Below are 24542 nucleotides of genomic sequence, written 5' to 3'. Positions count from 1 at the left end.
ATGTTTGGGTGTGGGTGTGTGACAGAGAGAGAGAGAGAGTGTGTATGTGTGTGTGTGTGTGTGTGTGTGTGTGTGTGCGCGCGCGCGCACGCGTGCGCGTGTATACGTCCGCGTGCGTCGTTATTCCTCCACAATTTTTTTTATAAAGATTTCCATTATCATAATTACAGACGAAGATTAGTTCGCTTTTGATTTATTCAAATGATTTTAAAGAATATTTGGACTATCAATGACCATCAACCACTTCCACTAAACAGAGAGAAAATATCTCCACGACCCTCATTCCACTCTGCTTGTCCACACGTGTGTCCTTTGAATCAGGTATTATCAGCCAGATAGGGGCAGGGTGGTGGTGGGAAGGGGGCTAGTGGTTTAGTGAAGGGGGCGGGGCGGGGCGGGGGGGGGGGGTGAGGGTAGGAGGAGGCAAACAATCAGCGGACCTTGCAACATGCCCCATACGTGCGTCATAACACTCCCCCTCGTTCTCGCCCTTTCTGCTCAGTTATCCTGGAAGATTAAGCTGACGGTCTTGTCCCCCGGATGAGACGATAAACCCGAGGGTCTCCCGTGTGCAGCATGCCATTAACGCATTGATAAAAGGGACCCATGGCAACAAATGTGTTGTCCTCTGGCAAAAATCTTGCAGAAGAAATCCATGTGGCAAAAATCCTGCAGAAGAAATCCATGCTGATTGTATTTCTTTTTATCACAACAGATTTCTCTGCGTGAAATTCGGACTGCTCTCCCTATGGAGGGCGCGTCGCTACACTATCTAAACATAATTTATGCACAGCATGAAGATTACCCTGTTACCCCTACTGTTAATTATTAGTCCCCCAACCTTTCCCCCCACCACTAATTTAGTACTTTTTTTCCCATTTTTTCTTTCAATAATGATGAGGGTGACGACAATACTGTTACGGGGCTCCATTTAGGTTTGGGACTACTTGACAAGGCTACACTCTCATGATATAACCCGGCGCCAGCCAGTGTTGGTCAGAACATTTGAACAACACTGCCAAAATAGCACCCATCTGCATGTTTCTTTTCCTTCCTTCCCTTCGTATTTCTATTTTTCGATTGTCGCATTGATTAATCAGTCAATCGCTCTTCTTCATTTTGGTTTGGCTCATTCATTAATTTTGATTTTTCTTTGTTTTTCGGTTTGTGTTCTAATCAACAAGTACACAGTTCTGGTTGCCCCAACCCCACTCCCCACCCCGAAAGCACACATTCACATGCTTGCGCACGTGCTCACACACACGCTAAAGGAGTAAGCACGCGAAATGATTGCCCGCCGGACTTGGCAAAGGCTTCTTCTCCCTTCTTTGAAGTGTCCACTAAAAGACACTGTCACCGGAGGTCAGGTGACCTTTTTTTTCTCTCTCTCTGTAGTCTCCCTTGTCCACTGCCACCCCTTGACCAGTCCTCTCAAGATGGATCAAGACCCACGTGCTGAGAGTCCGTTGATGTTATGTCCAGAAGAGCTGTTGAGGTCGATAAGAAGTCTTTGCAGTAATACCGGTGGACTGTTGTGTGTCAAGCTCCAAGCACTGAACAACTCGGACCTTAAGGGGCTTCTCCTTGCCAATAAGTCGTTAAACTCCACTTCAAGACCATGGTGCGTGCGTGTGTGTGTGTGTGTGTGTGTGTGTGTGTGTGCGCATCTAACGGACTCTCAGCGCCTTCTTGTGTAGGTGGAGCGGTGGACTGGAAAGCGAATGTCCAAGGTTCCGAGCCCTTTGTAAGGAAGACATGGATTTTGTATTCCCCACTCTCCCTCCGCTGGACCCTGTGTGCTGTTCAGTTGGATGAGAAGTTACACTGAAATCCTGTGTGCCGGGTTCACTTTCTGCACCTAAAGGAACACACGCGCTGGAACACAGTGGTCGTCCCTGGCAAATTTGTTGAGAAGAAAATCCCACTTTTGTAGAACCACCAATACACTTGCAGACAGAAGTACAACACAGCGTGAAAAATGCGTGTCTGTTACGTCGGTCATTTGCCAATCTAACTCTGTTTCTCTCTCTCTCTCCACTCACACACACACACACACACACACACACACACCATCATCATCATCATCATCATCATCATCACTATCATCATCATCATCATCATCACCATAATCATCAACAACAACAGCAGCAGCAACATCTACGATCGCATTGAACGCGCGTTTCATCCAATCTTGTACAGTTCACGCTTCGGTAAATACCCGGTCAGCCCTGAACTGGCCCCTTTGATGTCGGTTGGGTTATAGGCAACATGACTGGAGTTTTATGTCCCATACCTGTGGGTTTTTTATTTTTTAAGAAACTGATTTTTTTTTTTAAGTGTACATGAAGCATTCAAATACTTTGGTTGATATAGATGGGTTTCATAAAGTATTACATAATAAATCATTAGATATATGAATAAGAACAGAAGAAGAAACAAACAAAACAGATAAATATATACAGGTAAACAAGCAAAACAAAAATATCACACACACACACACACACACACACACACACACACACACACACACACACACACACACACACACACACACACGGCTTCCTCCTTTCTCCCGTCAACACACCCATCAATCACCCCAAGAAACAATCCACGCAAGTTCACTCCAGACGCTCTCCTCACACGCGCCAAGCAAGCTTGTCTGTGGTCCAAAGATCGTTTCAGGTACACCCCTCCCACACCCTTCCCCCCACCCCCACCCCCAACCCCCCGCACACACACACTTTACGTTGTTGGGGTTATTGCTTTTCCTCCCAACAGCCCCTGCCGTCCCTTTGCCAATGGCCATCAACCACCACTCAGTCTCATTTTTTTAGGCTGGCTATTGATGTGTGGAAGGAGGCGGGAGTGGGTGGGAGGTGAGGGGGGCTGATGGAGGGGGTGTTGGGGTGAAGTTGGATGGGAACGGAACGAATGTCACAGATTGCAGAACCCCTGAATATCGATGAAGCGAGAAGAGTTGAAAGCCAGACTCGCAGACTCCAGCGTTGTTGACACAGGCAGGTACCGTGGACGTGTACAAAATTAGACCACAAGCAGAGCCTAGTTCACTGGCTTATTTGTGGATTTGTTTGGGTTTTTTTTCCCCTATATTGGGTGCAAAGTTGGTGGTTGGGATGAAAAAAAAAAAAAAACAACAACAAAAAACAAAAAAAACAAGGAAGGAGCAACGAAAAACACGGGACTATGAGTAATGTGTGTGCTTGAAGTTTTCTATTGACGATGTGTAACCAGTTTGTTTGGCATCAGCTGTCAGGCCAGAAGGAAATCAATGAGGTTTCGTGAGAGAAACCAGAGAAACAGCACAACAAATAGTAACCTGAAACTGTCGGCAACACCGTGTTGATAGAGTCCTTCCTGTTTCAAAGGACGGGGGAAGTTTTCAGAGGGGTGAACGTACAGGACCGGATTTCAGTGCTGATGGAAATTTATCATGGCAAACAGGTGTTCTTTCACAGAAGAGTGAGTCAAATTAAAACGGAGTGCTTTCAAACAATGCATCTGGGTAATGTCGAAGATGGAAATCGAATCGGTTCTTGTGGGAGGCGTTTGCGCGAGCACCGTTCATGAGGCAAAAGGTTTTGCCAAAACCCGGACAGACTGCAGACGTGTTCCGTCTTGGTGGTCTACATGGTGGTGTGACATGATACATGTTGCGTGCATCAACCCTGACAGTGGTATTCGTCCTATGTGTCTGTTCCTGTTCAACAAATTCTGGTACCGTCTGCATTAAAGTCAACGTGTGACTCAACAGTGGACATCAAGCAGTGTATCGGAAACAAATGTCGGGTTGTACACCTTACTCTCGTGTTCTTCTTCGTGACCCCGTTTGTTGTTAGAGACTGCTTACAGCTGCAGGGCATTCGACAACCCGTTGACACAGTGGATTTCCGTTCTGTTCTATGGAGTTATATCCTGCTTTAAAAACACTGTCTTAAAATACTACAAAAGCCGGATCAGCGCGTTGGGTTATGCGAGTGTCAGGTATCTGCTCTTTTTTTTCCAGCAGATGTGGTGTAGCGTATATGGATGTGACCCCACGTTCTGACACCCTTTTGAAACTAAAAATTTAATACACACCTTCGTCAGTGTCACCATACAGACCGAATTGGGCCTTGTTGGATGGCTACATTACAGTGTGGAACCTGGTCTGACTAAACAAATGTTGTAATGTGGACAGTCCAATCTACGCTCCTTTTCTTCCAGCAGCAATGCCAGAGTTATCAGAAGGCCTGTGTCGTCTTACGGCCTTATGAAATCCTTTCAACTGCTGACGTCTTGATTCCAACATGAACAGGATCTTCCGAAGACTTTCCACCGTTTCGGTCTTCCCTCCACAGAACAATGATTGACAGTACCATAGTCTGCTTAACATTTCCTCATAGTTCCCCTCCCTCCCAAGACAACAGCAGCCCGTGCCTCCCTCCTGACGACTCACGCCACGAGATCTTGGCTTGATCAAGTTCGCGGCTTCTGAGGGGTCTTGAAAACAAACACAAATGGCTGATCTGCGTCTCAACAAGCGTGTTCGGTTCGCAGGTTTTGAGCAGCACTCAGCAGTAAAGACGCCCAGTTCTGCTCCACTGTCTAAGAATCCTGTTTCAATACAAGGCCACAGAAGCGGAGGTCACAAAGGGAAAACTGACCCCAAGAGGAACGGTGGGTCTGAACTCAACGCCAGGGACAAGGTGCAACAGACAAAGGAACGCCGCAAGGAGAAGGTATAAACTTCTTTCGGATGAGACAATGAACCGAGATCCAGCGTGCAGCATGCATCACTTACATCGAAAGGCTTTGAAAAGAAAAAAAAAAACTTATTTCGTTACCATCTATCATTGATCTGTTGATAGACCAAACATCTCAATGGTGTGTGATAGGGTGATTTACTGGCTTGAATGAGACAGTATGGACTACAATGAATTATATCGTAATGTATTGCTTTTTGTAACATCATATTTCATTGTGTGAAATTCGGACCGCTCTCGCCAAGGAGAACGCGACCCCACCCCGTCCCCCACCCCGAGAGGCGCAGAAACTGGACAAGCGTACACAACATGCACTTTGCTCCCCTTTCCCATCCACTCACACGTAATAATCACAAACAAACTCACAGACCACGCGGGGGGTGGCGCCCTGCTGTGTTTCTCTAAGCGACCATGCGGTGACTCCACTGCAAAGTCCTCACGTCAACATTCTCTCTCTCTCTCTCTCTCTCTCTCACAGCCCATGCCGCCAATCCGAACACCCACCCACCCACCCAACCCCCCTGGAGTCAAACGCCGTGTTAATTCTGTGTACAGATTTTCAGCAGTCAGTAAACCCTCGAGGGTGCATCAGCGCGAAAGAAGGAGTTGAGGCTTGTTATTCTTGCGCTCTGCCCCCCCTCCCCCCACCCCCCTTCCCCAACAGCCAGTGTAACGATGGGGAGGCGGGGGGTGGGGGTGGCGTGAGGGGGGGTCGGAGATGGATGGCGAGGGGGAGAGGGCAAGTTTATTCAGGACCTTTTGTTACGCTATGCCTATCTGAGTCTGTTGGCTGATTGTAGCTTGGTAACTGCGTCGGGTATCAGTTTGTTTGTTTTTCTCCTCACAGATTATATCAGTCGGGGATTGACTTTGTCGTTTTTAGTACAGATACAGGCACAAACTGGACTTGTGACTTATTGTTCACCAGTGATCCGAGTTCGAGGCCGCGTTTGAGGCATGTTGTGTCCTCGGTGAAAAGGCACTATCCTCCGGTTTTCCTCCGGCCACCTCGGTATGGATTGGTGTCCGACTTCGACTGGGGAACATGAAAGATGCGGAAGGAGAGGAACGGGCCCTGCCTTCCCGTGCTGAACCCTACACACAGTGATGTGAAATCACTACAATCACTAGCTGTGGAAGGCCAGGGTCGTGTGTTCAACAGGCACAACACAAGAATGGGGACCGAGTTTAGAGTCAGGGTTCAGGGTTAGGGGTTAGGGTCAGCGTTCAGCTTAGTTTTGGGCTCTGAGTTAGGATTAACTTAATTACTGATGTCAGTAATGTGGCGGAATGGGGGTCGTGTATAGTTATAATGATGATGATTATGATTTTATGGCGATGATGACGATGATGATGATGGTGATGATAACAATAACTGTGGTAAAAAGATTCAATTATTTAATAATTTTGTTATTCTGCACGAAAAGACCAAAAGCACAGAGTGCGCTTGATAAAGCATCAAGCTCGCAGTCAAGCTGTTTCACTTCGAAAGACACACACACACAACGTAAACCTTTATCATTTTCGCTGCAAATGCTAACGTGTTATCAGTCTGGTGGTGTCAGCGTAATATCAGACAGGAGATGGTTGTCGACAATAAACCTGAATGTTACTAGCATGGAATGAAAAAGCAGTTCTAAAGCAAAATCCGACTGAACGAAATAAATGGTTCGTACTGACCACGCTTTCATACTAATAATGGCCTGAGGGTGGGGCGTGGGGCCTGGGGGGGTCGAGGGGGGGGGTATGGGGGAGGGGGGGCTGGTTTCTTGTTTCTAACTGGCCATACATTGATTTCAGCAATGTGCTGTTTGTTCCGGAGTCTTAAAATCGCAGGAAAAAACAATCCCCGGGAAATCGGAAAATCGCCACGTTACACTCCTGTGAGGACATCGGCGTTGTGAACCATTGCCCCTGGCAACTAGAGTGTGCGTTCGTTTTGAAAAGCGCGTTTTGTTTCGGTGTGGAAAGAAACACGCTGGTTGACTTGTGCATTTGCATGGGAACAGGTTCGATTCCCATTCGATGGTGTCAAAGCGCAAGCACTGATCCATATACGCTACACCATAATTATCTTGAATTGAAAATAGGTGGTAGGGGCAAGGAGGGGTAGGCAAGTAGAATATGACTGACCAACGTGTGGACACAACGCGGTGGTCAAATGGTCAGAATGCTGGATTCTCGCCCGCGTCTCCTGAGTTCGATATCGCCCCGTGGCATCTAGTGGGTAAAGGGTGGAATTTTTTCCTTTCTCCCAGGTCAACATAAAGTGCAGTCCCCCTAGTGCCTGAACCCCTTCGCGTGTATAAGCACGCACAAGATCGATTACGCACGTTAAAGATCCTGCGATCTATGTTAGCGTTCGGTGGGTTATGAAAAGAACATAGCAAGCAAGCACACCCTCGAAAGCCGGGTATGGTCGCCTACATGGCGGAATAACAAAAAATGGTCATACATGTAAAATGTTACATGTTTGTGTGTGTCCATACACAGATACACAGGTAAGGAAACATCTTGAAACAATATATACATTAAGTGTGATAACGTAATGAACGTGTGTGCGTGTGTATATGTATGCGAGTGTCTCTGCCTGTGCATGCGCGTGACGAGTGACGTTTATGTTTGTTTTTGTTTGTTTGTCCGTCTGTTTGCTTATTTTTTAACCGCTCAACCGCGCGTTTGTGTGTGCGTGTGTGTGTATGTGTGTGGAGGGGGGGAAGGGGCGGGAATTCGTATGTTCGTGTGTGTGTATTGTTGGGCCTGTGTACATTCGGTTTTTTTCTGTTAAGAGGTGGGACTTGACATGTGTGAGACTGCAAAATCAGTCGTTGCGCTTGTGTTGTGTCAACGTATTGGCGGGGAGGTGGGGGTCAGGGGTTGGGGGGGGGGGGGGGGGGTAACTAGGGGGGTCAGCACAATGGTCAAGACGCTTATCTGCCAATACGGTGTGCGTGAGGGTCTGGGTTTGATTCCTGGTCTTGCCCCTTCTCTAAAGTTTGACCTGGAAAATCAAACTGAGCGTTCTAGTCATTTGAGTGAGGCGATAAACCGAGGTCTCGTTTGCAGTTCGCACTTCTGCGCGCTGAAAAATAAACCGTGACAACCTGACTGTTGTCCTTCGGCAAAGGGCAGCGTAACTGTTGTCCTTCGGCAAAGGGCAGCGTAACTGTTGTCCTTCGGCAAAGGGCAGCGTAACTGTTGTCCTTAGGCAAAGGGCAGCGTAACTGTTTTCCTTCGGCAAAGGGCAGCGTAACTGTTTTCCTTCGGCAAAGGGCAGCATAACTGTTTTCCTTCGGCAAAGGGCAGCGTAACTGTTGTCCTTCGGCAAAGGGCAGCATAACTGTTGTCCTTCGGCAAAGGACAGCGTAACTGTTGTCCTTCGGCAAAGGGCAGCATAACTGTTTTCCTTCAGCAAAGGACAGCGTAACTGTTTTCCTTCGGCAAAGGGCAGCGTAACTGTTGTCCTTCGGCAAAGGGCAGCGTAACTGTTGTCCTTCGGCAAAGGGCAGCGTAACTGTTGTCCTTCGGCAAAGGGCAGCGTAACTGTTGTCCTTTGGCAAAGGGCACCATAACTGACGTCCTCAGACAAAGCTCCTCTCAACCATCTGTACAATGAAATGTCGCTTCGTGCCCTGTCCTCCACAGCTACGCCCGGTGCTGGAACACCGAATGCCCACCCTGGCCACAAAAGCCGCCTTCGCCCTCAAAGCCGAGGAGCCTTCGGCACTTCCCGCTACGGGCGCCGGCACTCCAGGCCGCCGACAACGCCGACGAGGAGGACCCGCCGGCGACCCTGGACTCGTGCAGCTGATGGCCGCTCCGCCGCGCTCCATGCGTGACGTCAGGGCGGCGGTGACGAAAGAGCTGAAGTCCGTGACGCGGAAGGTGGCGAGGCTGGAGCGGGAGTATTACGGGGACCGGGGCACGGTGCACACTGAGGTGGACAGGTACGCCTTCCCTGTCAAGACCCTCATGAAGACTCTGTGGATCCTGGACCTCAACAAGGTAAAGTTACAACAGTTTTTTTTTTTTTGTTTTTTTGTTTGTTTGTTTTGTGTGTGTGTGTGTGTGTGTTGTTGTTGTTGTTGTTGTTGTTGTTGTTGTTGTTGTTGTTGTTGTTGTTGTTGTTGTTGTTGTTGTTGTTGTTGTTTGTGTGTGTGTGTGTGTTGTTGTTGTTTATGGGAGTGGGGTTGGGGAGGTGCATGGAGAGAGAGAGAGAAATCAAAATCGAAATCGAAACTGAAATTGAAATGTTTTTATTGACGGAAAATGAATAGGCACTTATCGGCCTGTTTTCATCCTACCCTCGTAAAGAAAACGTATATACTAGTCTAGGAAATACAAAAGGAAAAAAAAAGAGATGAAAACTTACATACACCTCGCATGGCAACAACAACAAAAATATTAACAAATGAGCAAAGGAATGGCATAGAAGAGAGAGAGAGAGAGAGAGAGAGAGAGAGAGGAGATAAGGGTATACGCCTACCAGTGACCATCAGAGCGCAATTGAAAACTGAGGAGTCTTGCTCTCAACATGATAACTCGAACATTTATCGTATTGCTCTTTGTCACAACATATTTTTGTGTGTATTTGAAATTCGGATTGTTCTCTCCAGGGAGAGCGTGTCGCTAAAGTGCAGTGCCACCCTATTTTCCTATCAAAGTTGATTTTTCTACATGATTTTGACAGGGACAACCCTTTCGTTGCTGTGGGTTCTTTTGCATATTTTAAGTGAATGCTACAAATGGGACCGCGATTTTTCGTTTCATCCGAATGACTAGCGTCCAGACCACCACTCAAAGTTCTAGTGGTGAGGGAGAGAAGACTGGCCAATGGGGGGATTCCATCCCGTGCGCTCAGATTCCTTTCTCTTCTCAGGCGGACGCGTTACATCGAGACTGCCACTGGACTGGAGTATCGCTATGATTATTGGGAGATGAGGATGAACTGGCGGCAAACAGTGGAGATAGAGACCAAGGGCTTGTCGACAGACGATGGGGTGACCTCAGCAAACAGCGGAGAGAGACCTCAGACTTGTCGACAGACGATGAGGTGACACCAGCAAACTAGCTGAAGAGCGTGGGCGATGGAGCACTTTTATTACCTCCATAGCAAGCCCTACCAGTTGTTGTCAGCCTGACACAGCAACACACCAGTCAGACACAGCCAGTTTGTGGCTGTCAGCTAGCAACTATACGGCACTCTCTAGATGAAGAAACAAATCATTATTATTGAGATTCAGGCAACTTGTATCATCCATCTCATCTGTCTGCACGAGACAAAAAAAAAAAAAAAAGCTGGCTGGAGACGGCTGATGGCCAGTGTGAACACTTTCCACGCGCCGCCGGCATACACAGCAGGAAAGCACAAAATGGCGTACACACAATACTCGTCCAGTTGCGAGCAGCAACTGGCTGGAGTTAGTGTCATCCTCGCCAAAGATAAGCAAAAAAACTACACCAGGATCGACCCGTTGTGCATGTGGGTGCAAAAGAAAGAAACAGACAGACGTGGACGATGATATTGTGATGATGACAGACAAGGAAACGGCACACAACAGTTTTATCATTACATGCGAAGCTTTCTTCCAGTTGGCATCATCGACATGAATATTACCATCGTCGTCATCCTTGTCAGCCCACACTTTCTCGCAGTCCCACGCTTTCTCTCACTTTACCTACGACAAAACGTGGATTAACTCTTTCACCGCCACGTTTCTGTGTGAAAAACACTCCCCAGCGCCACGTATTCCAGATTTGATGCTCTCAGTCACAGCAGGCTTCGGTTCATGTTGAAACAACAATATGGACGTGTTCGCTTCAACCTCGGCCAGTGAGCAAAGGTTCGTCATTGTTGTATAGTCGGGGAAACTGGCAGCAGCTGTCAAGCTTTGTTACAATTTGAACAATCAACTCACTCAGTACGGCCAGTCCTCTCTTCTCCTCTACACAGACCCCTCGGATGTCCAGTGGGTGTCTGAATGACCCAACCTTTAGCTTCCGTCTTCAGAAATGTGGTATTCTTTCAAAATATTACAAGCGGAAGGCTCTATTAATGGTCTTACCAACACGACCCCGCGATGTCGACAAAAGTCGCCTATGGCGGTGAAAGAGTTAAGAGAGGCTTGGTCTTTAGCCTGGAGGCGACCCCACTTTATTTTTATCGCAAATGAGAGAAAGCGTGGGAAATCCCTGTTTTAAACATCGGATTTGGTTCTTGTCTTTTCCCAACACAAATCCAACAGAAAAATGTCAGGACAATGTCCGGGGTGTTGACGATTAATTTTATCTTTCTCTTGCAAGTCTTCATGGGCTGTTGTGTGCAGTTATACACCATTGTAAAGATACTGATTCATGTGAGGCGGTTAGACCCCATTATGTGATATGGCGAGTTTGCGCTGAAAAAAAGTACTGTAATTCATTAATCTTCTTCTTTTTATTGTTATCATTATTATTATCATTATTGTTGTTGTTGTTATTATTATTATATAGTAGTAGTAGTTATTTGCTGCCCCATCATCTGCACCATTTCAGTGACATCACTCCCACGCCGCTCATTCTGAATTCCACAGCCACACCCGGGTTCGTCTGTCGCAGTCCCATGATGATGATGATGATAATGATAAGTACTTAATAATCATTAATATTATAACTATTATTACTATGATCATTATTACCATCATCATCATTATTCTATTATCATTATAATTATCATCATTATCACCATCTTCACCATCGTGATGACACAGGCCTCCGAAGTGGAGGAGATGCTGAGGCAGACGTCGAACCCTGAGCGGTACAAGGGAGACCCCCAGCTGCCCGCCGCCCTGAGGGAGGTGTTCAGCAAGGTGCAGGCCTTCCTGCCGGACAGGGTCCCCGTGCTGGTGGAGGCCTGCCAGACTCTGCTGGACAACATCCACAGGTCCGGGGCTGTCTCTCGTGTGTTGTTGCTTCTTGGGGGGGGGGGGGGGGGGGGGGGGGGGCTGCTGCTGCTGCTGACAGACCAGTCACTGATATTGAACTGACGATGACGGGCACAATAGCTGTGTGGTTCTTCTTCTTCTATGGGCTGCAGCTCCCACGTTCACTCGTATGTCCACGAGTAGGCTTTTACGTGTGTGACCGTTTTTACCCCGCAGTGTAGGCAGCCATACTCCATGCTGACTAGTTCTTGTTTCCCTTTATCCACCAGGCGCCGTTACCCAAGCCGAGTAGTTAAAGCGTTGGACTTTCAATCTGATGGTCTCAGGTTCGAATCTCGGTAACGGCGACTGGTGGGTAGGGTAAAGGGTGGAGATTTTTACTGATCTCCCGGGTCGACGTATGTGCACACCTGCTAGCGCCTGAACCCCCTTTGTGTGTATAGGCAAGCAGAAGATCAAATACGCACGCTAAAGATCCTGTAATCCATGTCAGCGTTCGGTGGGTTATGGGAGCAAGAACATACACAGCAGGCATATCCCCTGAAAACGGAGTGTGGCTGCCTACATGACGGGGTAGAAACGGTCATACACGTAGAAGCCCACTCGTGAACCAGGGAGTTGCAGCCTGCGAACGAAGAAGAAGAAGAAAAAGAATTGAATGTATATGTTTTTTGTTATATATATGATTACCAAAAGCGGTAACATATATCGATTAAAAACAAACAGTAGTTTTTGTATGTCTTTAAAACTTGTAAATAAAATGCAGCAAATTTTCGCTGAAGTACAGCTTCTTCAGGCTTATTATGCACGGGGAGGTGGGGAGGACGGGGGGGGGGGGCGGTCAGGAGAGGGGGGGGAATGAGGAACAGTATATAAAAGGTACAATTATAAATCGAAAATGATTATACAAACACATAATTATACAGTAGAAATTTAGACACAAATGCTTATACTTGTGCATGCATACTCACGCGCGCGCGCGCACACACACACACACACTCAGCATATCAATGCGTTTGTCCACTTAAACATATATGATATGATAGTCAGTCGTGTCCGACTATGACCATCAGAACGGCAGAGGAGGCAACTGCTGTCCCGACTATCTGGGCTAGAATTTGATTATAGTGGAGAGTGTCTTACCCAAGTACATCCCCACTCTCTCGGCCAAGAGGGTTTTAGGACAGTCGGCGTTGGGATGGTTCCCAAAGGCCAGCTAGCCCACAAGGCTGCAGCACTAAGAGCCAGTGCAATTTTGCTTCCTAGTTTGAGAGTCATAGTCCTTCACAAAAGACTAAGCTGTAAATGGTTTCCCTTTGACTGGAGAAACCATTGATAATACAGCTCTCACTTTGCTGTTGGCCCAAATGTAAACTTATGTCAAACTGTGATATAAGCCGAGTGTTGGGCTAAAACTTAAACATACGCCACATACAAAACACATTACATACAGACGGGGCTGATGACAAGGTCTTCAGTTAACTTGCTGCTGATTGCACGATTCTCTTTTTATACATTTTGTGATTAGTTCGAGAGACAGGGCATTGACTGCTTTGGGGAAAAAGCTATTGCCGAAACGTTTACAATACATCTGTGACTGGTTTTGGTCCCAATACTTCCGTACCGACGTCGTAAGAGGAGAGCAACTAGAAAATCCCAAACACTGGCTGTGATTCATCCTAACTGATTAATTTTGCTTCTCTGAGTAGCCGTTTTTGGTATTTGTCGTACAGATATGTTAGGCCAGATCCGAGAATCTCGGTAGCAGGGGGTTTTTTTTTGTTTGTTTTTTTTTTTTACAATTCTGCCTATAGCTGTGATTTCTGCCAAAGAAATGTTCCATTACCAAGCAGTAATAGCAAAGATTGCACACTTTCAAGCTCTGGTGAAGTCAACCATGATTTGTTCTTTCAGTTCAAACATTTTGAGGCGCTAGTTAAAAAAATAAAATTAAAAAATAAAAAAAATACAGGCGCTGTTGTGCTTTCTTGACAACCCCCCCCCCCCCCCCCCACACACACACACACACACACACACCTCCACCCGCCACCCCCGTATTTTTCTCATGTATCAAATCATTACAAATGATCAATCCGAGAAATTTATATTCATTAATGTTCTCAACTGTATGTGTGGGTGGGTGATGTGTGAATACTTGTATGCGTGCGTGCGATCACAAATGATCTCAGCTGAACGTGTGTGTTTGTGAATACTTGTGTGCATGCGTGCAAGCAAGCGCGTGTGTGTGTTTTTGTGTTTGTGTACGTGTGTGCGCACACGTTTTTGCGTATTAGTGTGTGTGTGTGTGTGTGTGTGTGTGCGCGCGCGCGCGCGGGCGCCACTTCTGTGCATGTAGTTTCGGTTTCAAGATGCGAATGCGTGTGCATGGATCCATACACGATACACCACATGTGCCAAAAAAAAAAAAGAAAAAAAGATAGATAAATGAATAAGTGACTGAATGAATAAATAAATAAATAAAACAGCAGGCCTGACCTTCACTCGCATAAACCCAACGAACTGGTCAGGGCCTTGACTGAGAGCTTCCCACCAAATTTGCAAAGCGTGTACAAAACGTTAACACTACAACGAAATGAAACTAAAAATTAAAAAAAAGATCAAACAAAATGAACAAAACATGTAACAAACATCGTTTACACACACACACACACACACACACACACACACACACACACACGTGATCTTGCACGTGCAGGTACTGTGTGAGCTTCTACGACCCTGACGAGGACTGCTACCTGGAGACCCCAGCCCACTACAGCGAGCAGCAGGCCTTGTGGAAGGCCCGGGCGGAGCACAGCATCCAGTCCGCCAGGTCCCTGTACCGCAAGTTCTGCACCACGGGCATCACGCTGTCCATGCTCAGGTACCGGGCTGCGCTGTGTCCAGTTGGTTTTTTGTTGTTGGTCTTTTTTTGTTAATGTTTTTTTCTTTAGTGTGTTTTGTTTTGTTTTTTGCTGCTGCCCTCTCATCTGCACGTTTCAGTGGCATCACTCCCACGCCACTCATTCCGAGTTCCCCAAACATACACACACACACACATATAAATGTGTGTGTGTGTGTGTGTGTAGATACAGACCTTTATATATATATATATATATATATATATATATATATATATATTAGTGTTCCAATCAAAGTAGATTTCTTCTACACACACACACACACACACGCACACAAATATATATATATATATATATATATATATATATATTAGTGTTCCAATCAAAGTATATTTCATCTACAAAATGTTCCCAGTGGACTACACCTGTGGCCATGGGTCCTTCATCAGTGCGCTAAGATGTGTGCAACACACGGGACTTCGGTTTTTCGAGTCATCCTCATGACTAGACTTTCAGTTTGATTCTCCAGTCAAAACTGAGAGAATGGGCGAGAGCGGGATTCGAACCCAGACCATTCTGCCACCTTTCTGAGACCCCCAGGGACACCGTATTGGCATATAGGGTATTAATTAACCATTCTGCCACGTTCCTGAGAGAAAAGGCGGGAGCGGGAATCGAACCCAGACCCCACCGGACACAGTGTTGGCAAATAAGCGTCTTAATGTGGAGTGATGGCCTAGAGGTAACGCGTCCGCCTAGGAAGCGAGAGAATCTGAGCGCGCTGGTTCGAATCACGGCTCAGCCGCCGATATTTTCTCCCCCCTCCACTAGACCTTGAGTGGTGGTCTGGACGCTAGTCATTCGGATGAGACGATAAACCGAGGTCCCGTGTGCAGCATGCACTTAGCGCACGTAAAAGAACCCACGGCAACAAAAGGGTTGTTCCTGGCAAAATTCTGTAGAAAAATCCACTTCGGTAGGAAAAACAAATAAAACTGCACGCAGGAAAAAAAATACCAAAAAATGGGTGGCGCTGTAGTGTAGCGACGCGCTCTCCCTGGGGAGAGCAGCCCGAATTTCACACAGAGAAATCTGTTGTGATAAAAAGAGAAATACAAATACAAATAATTGACCATTCTGCCACCTTCCTCCTATCATAACTATTTTATCATCATTATCTATATCATCAAACATCATCCCCTGTCCCGTCAGTTCCCCCGTAGCCACCTTCTGCTCGCGCTCTGACATCACCAAGCTGCTCTTCCTGGCGCTCTTTGCGGACGCCTGCACCCATATGCGCTCGGCCCTGTCCGTGCTGACCCTGTGGCTCAAGACGGACGACACCTACGCCTCCTACGTCAAGAACGACCTGGCCGAGCTGGAGAAACAAAAGGAGGAGAAGATGAAGGTGGGGGCCAGGTGGTGGTGGGTGGTGGTGGTGGATGAAGTGGTGGGGGTAGTCAGTGACGTGGATGGTGGTGTTGAATGAGGTGTGGTGTTTGGTGGTGGGTGAGATGGTGGGGGTGGTAGTTGAGCTGGAGGGGTGGGGGGGGGTGCATGAAATAGTGGGGTGTGGGTAGGGGGTGGAGGTGAGGTGGTGGTGGATGAGATGGTTGCGGGTGGTGGGTGAGGTAGTGGGGGGGGGGGGTGTTGGGTGAAGTATTGAGTGAGGTTGTGGTGGTGGTGGTGAGGTGGTGGTGGGGGTCGTGTAAGGTGAGGGTGTAGTGGTGGGGTGTTGGTGAGGTGGTGTTGGGTGGGAGAGAGACGGGGGGCATTTGATCGGAGCTACATAAGTAATGCTATTCAAGGCGTAATCTGTACACAAACACAGCTCCAATAAGATTCATGGCGCTTGACCAAACTGATTCATCATACGAAATTCGTTGATCATATAATTTCGCTTAGTTATGAAATGCCAGGTTCCTCTGTGTCTTTTTAAATAACGCGTGTGTTTATACGCGATTGTAGTTTTTTATGCTTGCGGTTAAATGTGATTCTTAATGTATGTGTATAAGCAGACATAAAAATGGAGGGATTGATAAAGTTGTTGGGTCGGGTTACGCTGCTTAGAGCTGCGTGCGTGCTTGCAGGTGTGGTGAGGTGTGGAATCGTATAGAATTGCACTGTACTGTACTGCCTAGCATTGTTTTGTATTGACTTGTATTGAATTGTACCGTATCGTACTTGTTCCCTGTCAACAGTCCAGCTGAAAACGTCTGTACACAGTGTACATACTGCAGTAAATAGATAAATGAATAAGTGAATAACTAACTAAATAAATGAATAGACAGGGTTTGTTTTTAATGAATGAATGAATGAATAACTATCTAAATATCTAACTAAATAACTAACTGAATGAATGAATGAATGAATGAACAGATAAAGAAAAGATAAAAAAGATAAACAAACAAATGAATAACTATCTAACTAACTAAATAAACGACTCTAACTAGCTAACTGACTGACTGAATGAATGAATAAATGAATGAATGAATAAATAAACAAATAAATGAACAAATAAATAAACAAACAAATGAATAACCAACTATCTAACTTATTAACTAATTAATTGAATGAATGAGTGAACAAATAAACAGATAAATGAATAGAAAAGTAAATAAACAAACAAATGAATAACCAACTATCTAACTTATTAACTAACTAACTGAATGAATGAATGAACAAATAAACAGATAACTGAATAGAAAAGTAAATAAACAAATAAATGAATAACCATCTAACTGAATGAATGAATGAATAAATGACTGACTGGCTGAGTGACTGATTTCGGTTTCAGTAGCTCAAGGAGGCGTCACTGCGTTCGGACAAATCCATATACGCTACACCACATCTGCCAAGCAGATGCCTGACCAGCAGCGTAACCCAACGCGCTTTGTCAGGCCTTGAGAAAAAATAAATAAAATAAAATAAATAAATAATATAATATAAATAAATAAACAAATGAATAAATACATAAATAAATAATAATAATAATTTTGTCAGAGTGCACAATCTGATTACCGAAGCCTTTTAAAGATGCTTGTGAAAGGAGTAGAATCGATAAGTGAAGTGAGAGTTTCTCTGCTCTTTTCGCACAATGTGGTAAAGTTTTATTGACTGACTGAATGAATAAACAAAGCATTGAAGGTGCTTGTTGAAGCCAGTGTACCCGATGTTGACGCTGCGGGCAGGAGCTGAATGAATGAATGAATGAAGAAAGAAAGAAACGAAACGAACTGAATGAATGAATGAATAAAATGAAAAAAGAATAAATAAATGGACAAAAGCATCGACGGTTGTCGTTGAAGCCAGTGTGACTGACGGATCTAATCGTGGTGGCTGTGTGGTCAGGAGCTGAGGGAGGTACGGCAGAAGTGCCACACACTGACCTACAGCCTGACCAAGCAGGAGGCTGACCACAGCCGTCTGACCCTGGCCGTGGACAGCTCGCGGGAGAAGGCAAACAGCCTGAGGATAGAGGAGGTCGGCCTCGTCAACATGGTCAGTACTCTCTCTCTCTCTCTCTCTCTCTCACACACACACACACACACACACACACACACACACCGTCTTTTGTTTTAGTTGTTAATCATTGATTCATTCAGATGCTGCTCAGGCACCCGCTTAGCAGGTGTCGTGGAGCATTCTGTGGATTTGTCCGCCCACTGTGTTGTCTCCTTGAGTGACTGAACTATACTGAACTGAACTGAACTGAACTGATTCATCTGTCTGTTTAGTTAGTTTGATCGTTTCTTAGTCGTGCGCATTACCACAAGCCAGGTCACTGCTCCGCGCGCGCGCGCAGACTCACACACACACACACACGCGCGCGCGCGCGCGCAAACAAAATTAGTAAAAACAAAAAAGAAAGACTAAACAAAATAACTACCTACCCAAACAAAAGTAAATAAAGTGAATAAGTAAATGAATAAAAATATTTCTGTCTGTCTGTCTGTCTGTCTCTCTCTCTCTCTCTCTATATATATATATATATATATGTGTGTGTGTGTGTGTGTGTGTGTGTGTGTGTGTGTGTGTTTGTTTTGTTTTGTTTTTATTTATCAACATACTTCATTTCATCCACTGGACTTTGAGTGGTGGTCTGGATGCTAATCTTTCCGATGAGGCGTTAAACGTATTTATTATTAATTTGTTTATTCAGTATATATACACACACACATATATATATATATATATATATATATATATATACATTCATACATACATATATATATATCACGTATGTTAGTTTGTTTGGTAGTTATGTCTTTCTTTCTTTTTACAATTTTTTTTTTTCTTTTTTTTTTTCTTTTTTTTTAGTGGGCGGTGGCCTGGTAGTAACACGTCCGACGAAGAAGCAAGTGTCCACGGGTTCGAGTCTCTTATAGGGACCTGGATTGTTACCCCCCAGCCCCACCCTCCTCCCCCTCAACTAAATCTTGAGTGATGGTCTGGTTGCTGGTCTTTCAGACGAGACGATAAACGTGTCTGTCCATCTCTGTGTGTGTATGTGTGTGTTTGCGCATAGGTATTGTATTGCGCGCTCTTTACGTCATCCGTATTTATCATATCTGTGGAAAACCTTCTATAACCCCGCGAATAGTTAAGTACTGTCTATCTTAAGAAGAAGAAAAAAATCAACCGATCAGTGATATAAATCGCCCTTTTCATTTCACATTCGCAGCTCAACGACATAGACTTGGAGATCGAGTTCAAGGAGAAACGCAGAGAGAACCTCAAAAAGAAAGTAGCAGCGGCGGCGGCGGCGGCAGGCTCCTCAGCGACAGATGGCCCCGCCGAGCAGTCCTCCTTTTGTGCCGAGAGCTACGACAGCCTAACAAGCGAGCTGAAGGGCCTGAAGGACAGGCAGCCTGGGGTGGCCAAGTCACTGGGACAGGTAATGATGATGATGATAACGATGATGATGATGATGATAATGATAATAATGATAATCATAATAATAATCATACTGATTTATGCTACTACTACTACTATGATTTTCGATTTATATTCGTACCTTGTTATGTACTATCCCACCTCAATATTCCTTGTGACCCCGATACACTTGGTAATAAAGACGCATTCTATTCTATTCTAAATAAAGAAATACTACTACTACTACTACTACTTCCTCTTCTACTACGCCTACTATCATTATTCATATATTCATTATTTATTATTATCACCATCACCATCATGAAATAAATCAATGATAGTAACAATAATAGTCATCATCCAACATCATCATCATGCTGAGATGAATTATGATAATAATGATCATGGTAATAACAATAATTGTAACTGGAACAACAAGTAATAATTAGAATAAGAATAATGAGAATGATAATATTGATGGTAATATAATAATAATGATGATGATGATGCTGATGATTATAATGAAAGTAATAATAATAATAATAATAATAATAAGAAGAAGAAGAAGAAGAATGATTATAACAACAACAATAATAATGATAATGACAATAATAATAATAATAAGAAGAAGAATGATAATAATAATAATGATAATAATAAGATTCAGAATAACAATGAATGATAACGATAATGATAACAACAACAATAATGATAAATAATAACAATAATAAGAAGAAGAAGAAGAAGAAGAAGAAGAAGAAGAAGAAGAAGAAGAAGAAACAATATTAATTATTATAACCATAACAATAATAATACTAATGACACCGACAAACAAACCAGGTGCGGGTGAAGCTGGCCCAGGTGGACGCCAGACTGGAGAAACTGGACAAGGCTGGCAAGGAGCTGGTCACCACGCGGAGAGAACTGCTCGCTGCAGAGGAGGAACGCCACGTCAAGGAGCAGGTCATGACAGTAGGAGGAAGAAGGAAGAGGAGGAGAAAGAGGTGGAAGAAGAAGGAAGAGGAGAAGGAGGAGGAGTGGGAAGAAGGAGAAGAAGGAGGAGGAGGAAGAAGGAGGAGAAGCAGGAGGAGCACAAGCACGAGCAGGAGGAGGAGGGGGAGGAGGAAGAACAACAACAACGAATAATAACACACACACACACACACACACACACACATATATATATATATATATATATATATATATATATATATATATATATATATATATATATATGTGTGTGTGTGTGTGTGTGTGTGTGTGTGTGTGTGTGTGTATCATTGGGCAGTCAATCGTGTTCGACTTTGACCATCAGAACAGCAGAGGAGATAACTGCTAACCCGACTATCTGGGCTAGAGTTTGAGAATTTGATAAAAAGTTGAGAATGTCTTTCCCAAGTTACATCCCCAGTCTCTCGGCCAAGAGGGTTTTAGGACAGTCGGCGTCGGGGATGGTTCCCAAAGGCCCAATATATATATATATATATATATATATATATATATATATATATATATATATATATATATGTCTGTGTGTGTGTAGAAAGAGAGAGAGAGAGAAATACATACATTCATTCAACTTTTGTTCGGGTTTTAGGACAGTCGGCGTTGGGGATGGTTCCCAAAGGCCCACTATAAATACACACTATATTATATATATATATATATATATATATATAGAGAGAGAGAGAGAGAGAGATACATACATACATACATACATACATACATCTTTTGTTGTCATTTTTCCTCAGGAGTTTTCGGAGACGGAAGAGGCTGCCCAGCTTGCCCGCAAGATCCTGTTGCACAAGACAGCCAGCGACGCCACAGAGAAGCTCTTCTACAGCGTGCCTTTCGCCTCCAAGGTCGCCAAGGGAGAGGACAAAGGTAAAGGTCGTGTAGGATTTCCGGTTCAGGATACATATAGAAGAAAATTCACTACTCAGAATCAAAACTTCTTTTTTTTCCATTGAACCCTGCACCAAAACTTTGCTCTAGCGTCAAAATTAAGTCGAATAAAAACGGTTTTCACGTTCATACATATGCATGACCCGTAAGGAATGGGAACGAACCTCTGGAATATTTCCGGATGGGTCTACACGTAATTTGGAGGAAAAACAGTATATTTCTTTGCGTTTTTTTTTCTTCACATCAGTCTGGCATTAAAGCTGTTACACAAAATGACTCTTAGAATTGGTCTCTGACCGAGGATAGGCCCTATATGAGTGTCAACATTAACCATTATGGTTCATCGTCGTTATTGTTATCGCCCATCGCTTGCCGCTATTTATCACGACCCGCTTTGTTTCTAGCTTCGCGCTTTTATTACATGTGTGTTGTCCTCACAGGGACTGTGTAGATTCCAGACACTTCATCGTACAAACGAAAGGCATGATAGCGTTGAAGACAAGACGAATAAGCACACCCATAAACTGAGAGGAGACTGTCGGAGGTCATTATGTGCGTGAATGCTTCATGTGAATCCGAGCGTGCATGTTTGTCAGAATGTGTGTTGCTCTACCCGTTGACAGTACACCATATAACGGGTTCACTTCTTGCTGCCATGCCTGTTCACATCTATTGTACATGAGAATTGTTTCATCACTTTTCCTTTCCTCTGTTCCAGACCCCATCAGCCAGGCCTGCAAGATCATCAGTGCCCGCGTGGACAAGGACTGGGTGTCCCTGTACCGCCACCTCCCCTTCCACCCGCCGCGCGGCCAGGAGACCATCGAGCGCGACATCGTGCACATCCGGGACCTTGGCGCGCGCGCCTCCATGGCGCACATGGCCGTGCACGCGCTCGAGCGCTGGAAGCGCCACCACACGCGGGCCAACGTGCAGGACCTGCGCCAGGCGCTGAGGCAAGTGCGGCGCTTCGACATCCTCAAGGTCATCGACGAGGACCTCAAGTCCCCCACCAAGGAGGCCGAAGACCCCTTCGAGGTAGAGGAAGAGACACCCCCAGTCAAGCCCGAGTTGCTTCCCTTCTACAGGCTGGTGGAGCGTTACGACCAGCTGAGGGCCAGCAAAGTGAAACAGTGACTGTCGGCATCAGGGGGACACCTGTCGGCATCAGGGGGACACCTGTCGGCATCAGGGGGACACTCATCACAGTCAGGGAGACACTGTCAGGCACTGCACACACACACACACACACACACACACACACACACACACACACACACACACACACACACACACACACACACACACACACACACACACACACACACACACACACACACACACACACACACACACACGCACTCACACACACACCATATGCACCACGGTCTGGAAAACTGTTGGTTCCGCCCTCCTCCTCCGTTAGAGATACAACCAGCAAGGAAATATCAGTCTGTCTCTTCACGCACAGACGTTCACGGTTATAACTGTGGCACAAGGGCACGCTCAGTATTACCCCTGACACACCTATAGCAACTAACTGCTTTTTTGTGTTCTGTTCTGTTCTTTTAATTACATTATCAACTTCACAGTTCAGGGACGTATTCTTGTGTTTTTTCCCCCCATTCTTGTGATCTGAATATATCGTGGTTGTGATCGACAGAACGCGCGCCTTCGTTGTCCCAAACCTACAAAGGTTTGACTCAACTCATCCCCCATCGCCCCATCACCAACCAGTTCTCAAGTCCCTGAGTGGCGGTTTGGGTGTCAGTGTTTTGGCGATAACACACCAATGCGCGGCGTGCACTTACTGCGCGTAGAATACCACATGACATGAACAGAGATGTCCAGACAAACACGAGCGATATAACGAAGAAACCCAACGTTGCCGGTAATAGGCAGATGTACTTTGCACATTACTGGTAGTGGGCATACAGTGAACAATAACTTTGTATATTAACTTAATGTTTATGTATGTAAAATGTACATATACATAAGTACGTTTGTGCGTGTGTTTGTGTGTATGGAGACACAGATTCAGACAGGGGAGCGAGGAAGGGAGAGAGCTCGATGACTTATTTATCGGTGAGTGTGTGTGTGTGTGTGTGTGTGTGTGTGTGTGTGTGTGTGTGAGAGAGAGAGAGAGTACAAAGGTTCAAGGATTTCTGTTAGAAAACAATTATTGTTTAAAACATTTTACCCCTGTTTGCATCAAGTGACATGTTGATATTTTACAGCAAATGAATAACTAACTCACTCAGTACGGCCAGTCCTCTCTTCTCCTCTACACAGACCCTTCGGATGTCCAGTGGGTGTCTGAATGACCCAACCTTTAGCTTCCGTCATCAGAATTGTGGTATTCTTTGTCAACATTCACCTCTTCAGTATAAGAGCCTTCCGCTTGCAATATTTTGATGGTGGTAATTGGGCTGAAACGCTGTTAACGTCGTCTCTTTCGCCGTTCGTATGGGGAGAGTTAAACAGCAGTTTAAGGCACATAAAACTGATGATATGAAAATAAACCTTTTTGTCATCGTGTAACCTATGTAATAAACATCTTCAATTTCACCCCTCTTTGCTGCATTTAACTGCATGAGTGAAAAAAAAAAATGAAAAAAAAGCGGACCCCCCCCCCCCTCCCTGTTATCATAGGGAAAATGCTAAGAAATGAATGCAATAAATTTCCATTTTGCTGGGCATGGATTTGGATTTTTCACAGGATCAAGTTTAGGTCCTGCCCTGTTTGTGTGCAAAGTATAAAAACTGTTTTACCATTCCCCACTCCAACCTCTAATTACACTGTACTAAAATGAATGATTTATCTACTAATCTGGGGGTATTTCAAAATAAGAATGAAAATGTTCCAATTTCAGCCAGGTCGCACGTGATTCACGTGAAATATGATGACATCTATCAGTCTCTGCAGTGTATGTTATGTAACATCGTTCGTGTTGTGTTGTGAAATGCTACGACGTTTTTCATTCCACTCAACCGGAGACTCTGGAACAGCAACTCAGAAACGACCCCTTCCATTTTGAAAGTTGAAGTAGTTTGCAATGGGAAAATGAAAGGTGCATATTAATTAACCGATCTCATTGGTGACAATTTCTGAAATTTACTACTGGACCTACTTGTTTACACACACACACACACACACACTTGCACGTTAACTGTTCTGACTGGCGACAATTTGTGTATTGTTGCACTGGTTTGAA

General features: G+C 45.1%; 1 protein-coding gene across 3 annotated transcripts in view; it reads left to right on the top strand.

Annotated features, from left to right (window-relative positions):
- LOC143291888 (uncharacterized) overlaps positions 1–23824 on the top strand; it is a 62971-nt gene extending 39147 nt beyond the window's left edge. For 2 of the 3 annotated variants that reach the window (XM_076602020.1, XM_076602021.1), the window contains exons 2-10: positions 8409–8768; positions 11513–11685; positions 14403–14570; positions 15760–15955; positions 17899–18048; positions 19232–19444; positions 20263–20385; positions 21174–21306; positions 22046–23824. In XM_076602020.1, coding sequence (XP_076458135.1) covers positions 8409–8768; positions 11513–11685; positions 14403–14570; positions 15760–15955; positions 17899–18048; positions 19232–19444; positions 20263–20385; positions 21174–21306; positions 22046–22464 — 1935 coding nt within the window. In that variant the 3' untranslated portion in view covers positions 22465–23824. Of the gene's footprint in view, positions 1–3805; positions 4740–8408; positions 8769–11512; positions 11686–14402; positions 14571–15759; positions 15956–17898; positions 18049–19231; positions 19445–20262; positions 20386–21173; positions 21307–22045 lie in introns of those variants that run through there. The other variant, XM_076602019.1, reaches the window with a different exon arrangement.
- The last annotated feature ends 718 nt before the right edge of the window (positions 23825–24542 follow it).

Source organism: Babylonia areolata, chromosome 18 (genome assembly GCF_041734735.1).
Source record: "Babylonia areolata isolate BAREFJ2019XMU chromosome 18, ASM4173473v1, whole genome shotgun sequence".
Taxonomy (NCBI): Eukaryota; Metazoa; Mollusca; class Gastropoda; order Neogastropoda; family Buccinidae; genus Babylonia; species Babylonia areolata.
Note: the sequence above shows the minus strand (reverse complement) of the source record. Positions and strands in the feature narration are given on the sequence as shown.